General features: G+C 43.0%; 1 protein-coding gene across 14 annotated transcripts in view; it reads left to right on the top strand.

Moving 5' to 3' along the window:
* The window catches only part of PRDM2 (PR/SET domain 2), a 127,473-nt gene that overhangs the window by 21,420 nt on the left and 93,537 nt on the right, over positions 1-12,516 (top strand). For 10 of the 14 annotated variants that reach the window (XM_070252991.1, XM_023635748.2, XM_023635752.2 and 7 more), the window contains 2 exons: positions 8,138-8,255; positions 10,207-10,310. In XM_070252991.1, coding sequence (XP_070109092.1) covers positions 8,138-8,255; positions 10,207-10,310 — 222 coding nt within the window. Of the gene's footprint in view, positions 1-1,832; positions 2,008-8,137; positions 8,256-10,206; positions 10,311-12,516 lie in introns of those variants that run through there. The other 4 variants (XM_070253002.1, XM_070253028.1, XM_070253011.1 and 1 more) reach the window with 4 other exon arrangements.

Here is a 12,516-nt window from a genome sequence, read left to right as displayed (position 1 = left end):
GCCTGGAGTATAGGAAACACTGTGGAAGTATCATCATCATCATCATCGTTATCATTATTTTCAGCCAGTGATTAAGTCTTGATTCTGCCCTATAAAATACCTCGTAATCATTGTTAGTGTTTGAATTTGGACCCAAACACACCCTGTTTGGACTATTCCGGAAGCCTCCCAAGTGCTTTCCTCCCTGACAGTGTCTCTCTCCCATCGAGCCATCTCCATGTGCCTTGAGTACTATACGTGTGCAACATAAGATTGAAATCGGAAAAGTGGACAGTCTTCATGACTTGTTTGGAATGTGTTTGTGGATGAACTGGAATGTGAACTTGACCTAGAAGGATGTAGAAGATATTGACTAGTCAGAAGAACTGGGGCCAGAAGGACCGGTGGCTTGGGGTCGTTATCAGCTGAAAGCCTGAATTGCGAGAGATGCGGAGTGAGAGGACCTGGTCTGGTGAGGGAAGAGGCCAGCGGTGGGGCCTGTGTGGCCAGGGAGGAACTTGCAGAGTAAAGTGGGGATTTTTCTGAGATTTCTTCCAGTAGAAATTTTTTTTTTAAATAAAGCTGTGGGTGGACCAAACAGACTCCGTCTGACCTGAAAGGTTGTAGCCCCTACAGTTTGCTGCTTTGGACGAAGATGGTTTGAGAAGTGGCAGCCCTGCCTCGCCAGTAGCAGACTCCGTGGGAAGGAGGCACCGGAATGCTCCTTCTCCCGCTCAGTCCGCCCCTTCCCACCCTGTGTCAGCCTCTTCCAGACAAGGAAGGGTGTGGCAGGTGGAGAGAGCTCTCAGGTACCTCATTTACTTTGCTTCTCTTGAACCTTAAAGTCTCTAAAACCAGTAAAGGAACTGCTGGGTTTTATTTAGAAAGTTTTTAAAAAGATTTTTGAGGCAGATGCTTCAGCCTATAAATAGGACGATTAGTCAGGAAGGCAGAGGGTTTGGAGAAGTTGAACATAGAATAGACTGGATGCCAGAAAACCTTCCTGTCACATCTTGTCATTGTCCTGCCCCAAACCTTCTAGTGGTGTCCCCCCACTCTCAAAGTGCCATTCAGTCTCCTCACGCTGGCAGCACTTCCAGGTTCTACAGGTCCTGGCGGCGGCCGCCTCAGCTTTCTCCCTGGCTCCTTCTGCCCCTGCTACAGTGGCCTCTTTTTGTTCCTGACCTGCCAGGCCCTTTGTCTCCTTGGGATGTTCCTCTGGAGGGCTCAGTCTGGAGCACACAGCTCATTCCCATCCTTCAAGTCCAAGTCTCTGCGTCGTCTTCTCTGAGATGCCCTCCCCAGCAGCTACCCTAACTCAAGCAGTATCCCCCCCTTGTCTCTGTCTGTCACACTCTTTACTTCACTGAAGGGGAGTACCCCATCAGTCTCCTGTGTTAACCGGCGGGCTGCAGGCGGGCAGGACCCCTCGCCTCTTCACTGCCGCTTTCCTGGAGTAGTACAGTGCTGGCACATGGGACGCTTGTGGGACATTTGCAGGACGGGTGGAAATTGCTGTGTTATTTCAGATTTAAAGGATGATGGTGGCAATGGCAACTGGAGAAAGGGATCAGACACAACAGATTTTGAAGGCTCCCCAGCAGCATTTGACTCTGTTGACCTCTCTCCATTCCTTGAACCTTTTCTCGGCCTTTCTGAGACCATGCTCTTGGGGCCCCATGTGCCTCTGTGATGACTTCTTCCAGGCCTTCTCTGCTGTTCCTGTTCTTCTGCTTCTTCTCCTGAGGGCTTTGTCCTTGCTCTTCTGTCGTTCTCTGCTCTGCGGTCTCATCCCCTCCCATTGAATCCGTTAGCGGTTGAGTCTGTACGCTTACAGCTGTCTCTGTGCGCCCAGACCTCTTGGCACTTGACTGGCAGACACTTGCTTGTTTGTTCACAGCGACCGCTGCTCTGAGTTAGGCATCCTGTGCCAGGCACTGGGTGCGGTGGTGAGGGAAACAGAACCTGCCCTGTGTGTCTGTGATCTAATCCTGCTTCTAGTGGAGAGGCCATTAAACAAGCCAGCCGGTAAGTGCTTACGAAATGCGGAGTGCTGTGAGCTGCGGAGAGTCTGTTAACAGGGCCTTGGAGGGGAGATCCTGCTAGGAAGGACCGCGGAACAGGCTTCCTCTGGGTAGGGCAGAGCCTAGAATACAGATGCAAATTGGCTCCTTTAGGTAATCTTCTTGCCTTGATGGGGTCTCAGCACCGCCCCCCCCCCCCCCCCCCCCAATCCTGGGGCTTAGAAGCAAATGATGGCAACTCCTCCTGCTTTTCTTTCTCATCCGTGCGGGAGCCCTAACTGGCACTGACGATTAGGTGTTGTCTTTAATATTTTGAAGCCACGTATCCCAGTTTATTCTAGTATATTTTGCCTGTTCTCTTCTGGTGATCAGTGCTGAGGCCCTGAAAATAAAAAGAATCCCTCGTGCCTGTTTTGGAGGAGCACACCCTCCAGTTGTACCGAAGAAGCAGGGGAGGTAGGGCACAGATGTGTGAGCCCAGCCTCCTCCCTCACTTTCCTCTCTGACCTCCACACTCTCGTCATCGCTCCTGTTCTCTGCTTCTCAGTCCTGAGGTCAGAGGCCCCGGAAGATCAGAGGCGGTCTCACTTAGTGCAGCCGTTCGCAGGCTGTTGGTTTGTATGGATTATTCTTTGGATATTTACCAAGTTAGAAATTGAAACAAATTGTTTAAACTTTTTAAACAAATATAGATTTATGGGAAGTTGCAAAAATAGTACAGAGAATCTAGTGTACTCTTCTTCACTCAGCTTTCCCCTGTGGTGACATCTTATATAACTCCAGTACCGTCTCAAAACCAAGAAATTGACTTGGCACAGTAGTTCATTAGACTGCAGGCCTTACTCATAAGTCAGAAAGTTTTCAAACGCAAGATTAAACAATCACACATTCCATTAGCTGGCAAAATGATGACATCGTTGCATGTCATAGCCTCCCGAAAAACTCTCATTTACACATGTAAGAGAAAAGGCAGATGACATCTGAGTATTGTTAGAACAATAGCTCTGACCTTGTGGACCCCTGAAAAGGACTTCCTGGGCGTCCCTGGACTAGAGTGCGAGACCCCACTGGGTTAGAAGTTAAGATGGGGACTCTGGACGTCTGGTGTTTATCTTGGCTCCACCACTTTGAAGCCATGTAGCTTGGGAAAGTTACTTGACAGGGCTCCTCTGCAGCGTATTATTTGAGTTTGGACGCCAAAGCCTCGCTGGCTTTGAGTCCTAGCTCTGCCACTTACTACCTGTGGCACTGGGCAGGCTTCAGTTTCATCTGTGAAATGGGGATCATGAAGTTACCCACAGCCAGAGTGGTAGTGTGAAGATTAAATGAGGTGAGATGTAGAAAGTGCTTGGACTAGTGTCTGCGTAGTGTCCTGAATACTCTGTCCGTGTTAGCCGGGCTTATTGTTGTGATGACGCCGTGAGGTGATGCACGGAAAGGGCTTAGCATAGATCTTGGCCCAGAGGCAGCAGTTAATGTCAGACTCCCTAAGTTCCCCCTCGTACAGCATGGGAAGGTCATCCTGGGCCAAAGAAAGGTGTTAGGGGAAGGCAGAAGAAGGACCTTTAACAGGCTCTGCAGCAGGGTCAAAACTGGAGAATGAAAATATCTCTAAGGTTCCTTGTGTTAGAAAGGGAGAAGAGCAGATCTGCTAGCCAGTGAGCTTTGTGAGGAAGGGGCCTCAATCAGCTTTGTTAACCATTGTATCTTCATGGCTCAGCACAGTGCCGATGCTGAGCAGGCACTCAGGAAGTGTTTGTTAATGATTGAGCAGGCACTCAGGAAGTGTTTGTTAATCATTGAATGACAGACTGAATGAGGGAGAGATGCCTGTGGCCATTAATTGGGGAAGGGAGGGTGTATTGACTTTCTTTTAATTTGAGGTAGGAAGTTGGAGACATCGAATTAATGAGATCAATTGGCAGTTAATAACTAAGTAATTTATACGTTAACTTAAATTTAATACATTATATTTAATACATGCTGTTCCAGATCAGTTCATTGATACGTGTTTGGAGACTGTACTTCATTAAGGAGTGAAATAACGCGTCCTTATATTTCCTATTACGTAACAGGAAAGTAGAGATGTCCGTGTAACTTCCTCCATACTTATCTCAGTGATCAGGGTTAGAAACCCTTAAAATGGGAATGTGCCTTCATTCAGGGCCAGCAGGACTGGGGTGCTGGGAGGAGCCGTGAGGGCTCCCTCCTGGAGCTTGTGGTCTGCTCCCTGGTTGGCTCCCTTCTGCTCCTCTTGCTCTGTGTGGTCCAGCAGATGGTGATGCATTTCTCCTAAGGCATTGCCCCAGCCTGCCTCTCCCACCTCACTGCTAGCTGCTTTTCTCTCACCTTCTCTGCTCCAGATACATTGCTCTTTCTACTCGTCTGTTCTCTGAGCACACCAAGCTTATCTCCAAGTCAGGATTCGGTCCCTCTGATTCCCTTTCCTGGCGTGTGTTCCTCCATATCACTACACAATTCTTTTCCTTGTAGAGAGGGCCTCTCTGAGGATGCAGTCAGAGTAGCACCCTGCCGCTTCTCCATCACTGAGTCCCCTTGTCCTTGATTTTTCTTCAGAGCATCAGTAACTACCAGGCTTTGTATATCTTTGCTTGACTTTGCCTTCCTCACTAGAGTGACGCATTTAAGGCCAGTGTGATGCCTAAAACGTTACCTGGCCCGTGGTAGGATGCAGAAATATTTTAATAAATTGGGTAGATGTTGCAATTACTTTTGACAAAATCAGTCTGGGAAATATTCCCAGGGTCAAGTTGTGATTCTTCAGCATGAGAACCAAGATGACCCTGTTTGGAATATGATATTACATCAAATGCATCTAATACTATCAGGATATACATAAAAAAGAGATTCTAGTTTAGGAGTGTGTGGGGAGAGAAATTTTCTTTTAAATGTTTTTTTGTTTCAAAGATTTACTTGTAAATTGATTGCTTGGAATTGAGAGCAAGTCATATTTTCTAGAAGAGGATTCTTATATTGACCCAGAAGACTACCTACTTCGGATTTAAGAAATTCGGGCACACATGGAGAAAATAGTTTCTGATAGATGACCCTGCTATTTTATTTGTTACCATCCCTCCTTTTTCTAAAAAAGATTTGTTAGTGTACAAGAATCATTTATTCATTCAAGTATTTAAGTGACAACAAACATTTCATGTCCACTGCTAAGCACTGGGAATGCAACATTGAATAAGATGCCAGCTTGTCTTTATTGCAGTCTAACGGCAGGTACATTAAACATGTAATTATACAGATAATTACTTAAAATTGTGATAAGACCTATGAGGGAGAAATAAGGAAGGCGAGAGGGTGGTTCTGTGTAGGCACATCATCTCACCGCCTTTTACTTCGCTAGTCACTGATTTTCTAAAGATGTTCCAGTCAGTTTCCAGCCACAGCCACTGCCCTGGAGATTCCAGCAGCTGGAGAGGCGCGAGGAAGGCCTTGCAGCTGGCCAGTGTCCGGACGGCTTGGTGTGGACTGAGGTCCTCCTGTTTAGTTGAGCCCCGTTAGAGTGCGCAGGACACTGAAATAAACAGAAAGTAAGCTTTTCTCTACTAGGTGAATGAGCGCAGATTAAAAGTAATGGGGTAGCTGAAAGCAGATAAATAAACGCATAGGAATTTTCCTTATTTCTTTTTCCTGTGACAGCTCTGCTGAGGTCCTTTATAGTCACAGGTGTTTCAGGAATTTTAATACACATCGTCTCCAACTTACACTCAAGTGACAAATTTCCTGTTGGATGACCATTCCTATCTTAGGTGCCATCTCCTGCCGACATTTCCATTTAAGTTTGGAGGTTTTAGGGCAGAGGTTCTTAGATTGTATTTCAGCAGAATCGTTTTTGTTTTTTTAGCTTTATTGAACTATAAGTGACAAAATTGTGAGATATTTAAAACGTACATCATGGTGATTTGATAGACATATACATTGTGAAAGGATTCCCACTGTCTAGTTAATAAGCGCGTCTATCACCTCTCATTATTTATCTTTTTCTCTTTTTTCCTTTGGTGAGAACATGTAAATTCTACTCTTTCAGCCAATTTCGATTCTGTAGTACAGTGTTGTCAACTAGAGTTCCAGCTTTTACACTAGCTCCTTAGACCTGATCCAGCAGAATCTTAACTGGAAACACCACCTGGTTACGAACTTGGGCTCTAACTCAGACGACTTCCCTAAGCCTCAGTTTCCTCCTCTGTGTGTCTGTAGGGAGTAGGGGGCCTGGGAGGAGGCACTGATGGTCCCTGCCTCTTGGCTGTTTGGAGTAAACTCTGTCATGGGCGTCGGACAGTTCGCACAGGGCCTTGCCCGAGGAGGCCCCAGAGGTTGGTTAGTATTAATATAATAGGGCCTGGACGTGTCAGTTTAGGTTAGCTGACACTCTGTTTTCAAAGCTCCTGGGGAGGGTAAGTGGTGTCAAATCATTTTAAATCTTTGCCTAGGGTCCCATCTGAGAAAGGGAAAGAAAACTTCTCTTGTGCGAAATGGCCACATGCTTTTAGGACTCACAACTCTGGCTGTTACTTGTTAAGACGGCTTAATTTATCCTGTTAGAAAAGTATTATTATGTAGCCTAGGATACCAACTACCAACTTTTAATACCTTTTCCCTCTTTGGGAAAAATTTATTCATGTTTGCAAAAATCCACCTTATAGATTAACATTTTAAAAACGAGGACACTATATTTAGAAGTGAGAAATTTGTGGGCTAGATTTCTTCACACTTCAGCTAATTAGAAATACCGTAAGACCATTTTCTGGGGCAATTTTGATATTCCCATGTTTTGGAAGGCATTTAACTTGTGCTTGGTGATACTGTCGGGACCAAGAAGTAAATCCAGCAGGATGGAAGCATTTGTGCTTCTGAAGTCTGTGCGCTGTCAGCTTTGCCCTGCCCAAGAATAAACCCGAGTAGATGCTCACTTTTGCCGATTCTGGCTCCACGCAGGCCGGCTTCGTAATATCTTGTTCGTGGCTGTGAGATTTATTTCTCTCAAAGCGGCCTATTGATATTGTAAAAAGATTGAAATGCTGGGATTACGCAAATTTGGCAATTGTTTTATTGGCACAAATTATTTTCTTGGCATAAAACATTCTTAAAAGACTACAAGAGCTTCATTGTTTTGGGAAAATTGATCTTTTTAGCTTGGAGTTTGCTTTTTGCCTATATTAGTTTCTTTGAAAATCCTTGAGAAATGTTTCGTTTTGTGGTGAAATAAAAAACACTCAGACTACAAAACCCATCATTCTTTGCGGTGTCATGAAATGCACAGCAGTTCTTTAGGGCATATATGGTACCAGTTAATAGACACTTGGGTTTCCTTTGCTTTGAAAGTTATTTTTAAACTAAGTCTTGTTCTACCAGTTGGCTCAAATCTCCCCTTTCTATTCCCTTACATGCATATTGAATAGTAATCTTATTTCTTAACATTATGATGAATTTTAGCATAAACTTTGGTCAGTAATTATATAAAATTCTCTGTTTGTTAGAGAGTTTGTGATATTGTGGTGACTCTGCTCTTTAGTGACTTGGTATCCAGTGGTAAATTCCTGTTTCCTGGAAGGCCGTACTTCTGTTGAGGGCCCCGAGTAAGCTGTGGTGTTCTTGGTCGGAATGTGCAAGCCCCTGTGAAGGGGCGTGGTTGCTGGGGGGTGAAAACTTGGCTCGGTGGGTCTGATAGCCCAGCTCGGCCGTTATCGTGTGTGCTGGCTGGAAGTCTTTATTTAAATAGAGAGCGTTGATTTTTTGTTTTTAAATGTTCTCAATGGTAGCTTTTGACTTAAAAAGTAAGCTTAAGCTGTGCTTTGCTGCCAGATTCTGCAGGAGTTTAAAGCAGTATGGTGCCAGAGATTTACATATTTTGAAAATGGCTACAGGTGGCTGGGACAAAATAGATGAACACAGACATGTTTGAAGGTTGCATGGTTTCCTTTGGAGATTCACAGACAAGCGGCAGAGCAACTCCTGAAATGCTTGCCATCATCGCCTTGGTCTGGCTTGCCAGTTTCGAGTTTCAGTTACATTTTTGCATATTTGCTTATTGGACCAGAAAAACACCAAAACACTAACTGAGCTTTCTTCCTTTTGCTGTGATCCTTCTGCTTCTTGACTTGCAGAACGCTCCTGAGCCTGTAGCAGCCGCTGAGACCCTCGCCGAGGTACCTGACCATGTACTTCGAGGCCTTCCAGAGGAAGTGAGGCTTTTCCCATCTGCTGTTGACAAGGCTCGGATCGGTGAGTATAAGGGTCGCAGAGGAGACGGGGAAGGGGGTGCAGGCTGTGGCGAGGCTCCCTTTGCCACAGTTAAGGTTGAGAGCTCACCACAAAAGCAACAGATTTACATTTTGACTTGGAAGATTATGTAGTGTTTATACATTTTCCAAGGTAAACGTAGATTACAAAAATTAAACTAGAGAGGTCAGCTCGGTGGCGCAGCAGTTACATTCGCACATTCTTCTCCAGCGGACTGGGGTTTGCCAGTTCGGATCCCAGGTACGGACATGGCACCACTTGGCAAGCCATGCTGGGGTAGGCGTCCCACATATAAAGTAGAGGAAGATGGGCATGGATGTTAGCTCAGGGCCAGTCCTCCTCAGCAAAAAGAGGAGGATTGGCAGCAGATATTAGCTCAGGGCTAATCTTCCTCAAAGAAAAAGAAAAAAAAAATTAAACTGGAAACACACACAAATACCCCCTCTCCCCATCTTTTGTGACCCAGCCTGAGTGTCCCCCTTCCTCTGTGTCTCCCTGGGCCTCTTCTTCCCACAGAGTGTCTCACTCCCTCCTCTGATTTCACTGTGACTTGAGCATGATTTTACTATGATGTTTATTTCATTATTTTGTACTTGTTTTCACGTCTGTCCCTTTCATTGATTGTGAGTACCTGCACTTATCTTTATGTCTCTAGTACCTGATGCTTCATGGACCTCAGTAGGTACTTGAATGAATGACAACCTGAGTGTCCTGAATGCTTCTGGCTGGGATTTCTCATTGAGTACAAGCCAAACTTTTGTGTTTTTGGACTTATTTTTGTGTCCTAATCTTTAGACAGAAGCCTAAGGAAGTAAATTATGAAAGTTTAGTCAAAATATAGTCTTGGAATGTATCATGTTTGTATCCTATTTTCTTTTTTTTAAGACGTATTTCTCATATTCCAGTTTTATGTATATATGTATGTGAATAAGTAGCAGATAAATGCTTTTCCTAAATGTCATTGAAAAGTTATGATGTTAGTTGAGCATTTATATTGTATTGGTCGCATGAAAGTGATTGATTTTGTACTTTCCCTATTTGATTATTAGCTGTGTTATGAAATGGGATTCAGAGCAGACTTACAGAAAAGTAGAATTCGTGTATCTTAGCTGGACAGGACTGTCTCAGCCCCACCCTCCTCCTGTACACGAGGAAACTGAGGCCAGCAGGTGAGGGAGCCTGTCCAGAGTGCTGTTGTCAGTGAGAGTCACTGCTGGGTGCTGGTTCCCTTGACTCCGGGGCGGTCTCCTGCCATTTTGCCCACTGCTTCTTCATCTTGTCTGTGTGCCTTATGGTCAGGGCAGGGAACATGGAAATACCCTTGAGAATGCCACAGAGCAGTATGAATCTTGGCTGTTTGAAACTCTGAAAAGTACGTTGTTCCAGGAGCTAAGTTTTCAGGAAATTTAGCTAGAGAGGAGAGGGTTTTCCACCTTGAGCAAACAAACTTCAAAAATCTATATTCGTCAAACTGTATTTGTAATCCTTTATGAAAGCAACTCATGTTCATTGCACACCATTTGGAATTTGTAGAAAAGTAGAAAGAGGAGTTTAAAAATTGTTTATAGGTTCACTACATTATGATATTTTTTCTCTTTAGTTGTTGTGATTGTGCTGTTCTCTGTGTGTTTGTGATTGTACTGTCTGGGTAATTTCACATGTAGAAATTAAAAACAAGTATACAAAATTCTTTCCTATTTATAAAACAATATAGATTCTGTGCAGGCTATTTGGAAAATGCAGAGCAATGTAAAGAAGAAAAATAAAAATCTCTGTTGAAGATTTGATTTAATTTGATGTCACGATCTCAGTAGATTTAACATTTTCTTGCCTTTAGGCTGTCTAGCCTTTTAACTTTTGTGAAACTGAATTGATTTTAATGCTTCAATTTTTAAAATAACCACAAAACAAAAATATTGGTTTTATTTTCTAGGTGTCTGGGCCACTAAACCAATTTTAAAAGGCAAAAAGTTTGGGCCATTTGTTGGTGATAAGAAAAAGAGATCTCAGGTTAAGAATAATGTATACATGTGGGAGGTAAGAAAGAATTCTGGTTCTTTGTTTATCAGAGTTCTGTACATTTTTTAAGAAATCATTCTATTCTCTCAGGATTTGATATTTTGAAATTAAAATGATCATCTTAATGTGTTCTTTAAAATCAAGATTATTTTCATTGAAGGGAAAATGTATTTCCTTGGCTACAGACTGCTGTTTGCATCTGTATTTTGAAACTGCTTGGCTGTCAACAATAACCGGCAAGTCCACTTTTTATATTGCCTCGTTCAGGGTGTTTGGCTTTGCAGCCAAGACTTTGGTCTGTTACTTTACAGGCTTCCAGATAGACACCATAAAAGACACTTCAAGGTGGCTGCAAATAAGACTGTTAGATTCTTCTCTATAGTTTCGAGAGTAATCTCTCTGTTCCTGGAGTATTCAGAGTTGAATATGTTTAGCACATGGTGCATTTGTATAGCACTTTGAACTTTCTGAAAGGCTTTCATTCCGTTCATTTCATGTTCTCACAACAATCCTGGAAGACCGAGCAGAGCATTAACACCCTGCTTACAGAGGTGCAGTGGTCAAGACAGAGGTGAACTGCTCCTGCCTGGGGGGCCTTCATTTGAGAGTGGTGTCGATGCAGCGCTAGAACCCCCGTCTCCTGCCTGACGGTGCAGCGATTAAAAATAGTTCTTTGGATTGCCTGGGTCCAGTGCTACCTTGAACTTTGTGACTCTGGGCAGGGCACTTAACCTCTGGGCCCTGAAGCCCTCAGTTTAAAAATTGCAGAATAAAAAATGTCTCAGTAAGATAGCTGTGAAGATAACACCTGTTATTGTTTCCGGGAGAGTTGCATGCAAATTCAGGGTTTGTGTCGAATTTAGATCGGGTGCCTTGGGAAGCTCCTCACATTATTATAGGAAGTCAGTGGTGTTACTCCTTTTTAAAGCAAGTGAAGTTTTTTGGTGGTAAGGAAAAGCATTTTTATCAGATGGTCTTAAATTGAATCAGATCTGATTCACACGTAAACATAGAAAAGCTTAAAAATCAAATGTGCCTAGGAAATGTCTGGATGCTTCCCGTCAGAAAGGCTGTGGCATTTGCACGTTTGAGGGATGTTGCAATTTTTCTCAATGCTACAAGCAGTGTTTGTTAATTTGAAAATTCTGAGTTTCTTGCAGTAATTTTGAGTTTATTTGTTGCGAATCCCTTATAATAAATCTAATGACAGATAACCCAAGGTGCCTTGGGAGACAAGGCTTTACCCTGAGAATAATTTGTTTATTATTTCACCACTTTTGAGGTAAAAGGACACTATTTGTAGAAAAACTGCCCAGCCAAAAAATGATGTTAATTACTCAAGATAATGCCTGAATGATTAAAAATGTCTTGACCACAAAACTATGCTCCAAAATAAACTGCATTTTTAGTTTTAGAAGTTTCCCAAGGGAGGGTAACAAATACGTTTTACCGGGTTAGCACTAATCTTAGGCTGATGGCAGGGAACCAGGAAATGCTTACTCCAGTTCTGTGTGTGTAACGCTAAGCTCGAAGAAATGCCACTAGTATTAAATCTAACTTTATGGTTTGTCTTTTACCCAGCATAACAATTTGATGTCGTTAGGCATGTCTTATAAATTATTACTAGTCCCTTTTGGTAAGTTAAGCTTCATTTGTATTGAAATTCATACATAGTAGCTTGGTGAAAATTGTAATTTGGAGCCATGACCACATTGGGGATTCGATTTGTATTGTGAATTTGTTGACATCCCATTGTTAACTTAAGATACTTCTACTTATGTACTAGCACAGGCCGTGAATCCTTATGACATGGCCAGTTCTTGTTAGTCAGGTTTAATGATTTAGTTCTTGTCAAGGCTGGCTGGCTTTTCCTTCTTGCAATTAAAACAAAAAATGTGGATGTCATTTAGATAATTCCGACTGTGAAGTACATATTCCGCACAGAAGCTTTTAAGCCTTTTGCTATGTTAAAACAAAGTTATATATGACTTTTATATGTAGAAGTGTGCATTTGGCAAAGTATAGGAAAACTAAATTATAATGTACTTATTTCTTATAAAGAAGAAAATAAAATTTCAGGTAAAATGTAATATTACCCCATTAATTTATTCCAACCTTGGTCTTATCCTCAGACTTGCATCAGAATGCCTCTTATTAATGTAACAGAAACTGCTTATCATTAAGATCTCATCGTGGCATTTGCTCTTCCATTAAAGCCCCTTAA

This window comes from Equus caballus, chromosome 2 (genome assembly GCF_041296265.1).
Source record: "Equus caballus isolate H_3958 breed thoroughbred chromosome 2, TB-T2T, whole genome shotgun sequence".
Lineage (NCBI taxonomy): Eukaryota > Metazoa > Chordata > Mammalia > Perissodactyla > Equidae > Equus > Equus caballus.
Note: the sequence above shows the minus strand (reverse complement) of the source record. Positions and strands in the feature narration are given on the sequence as shown.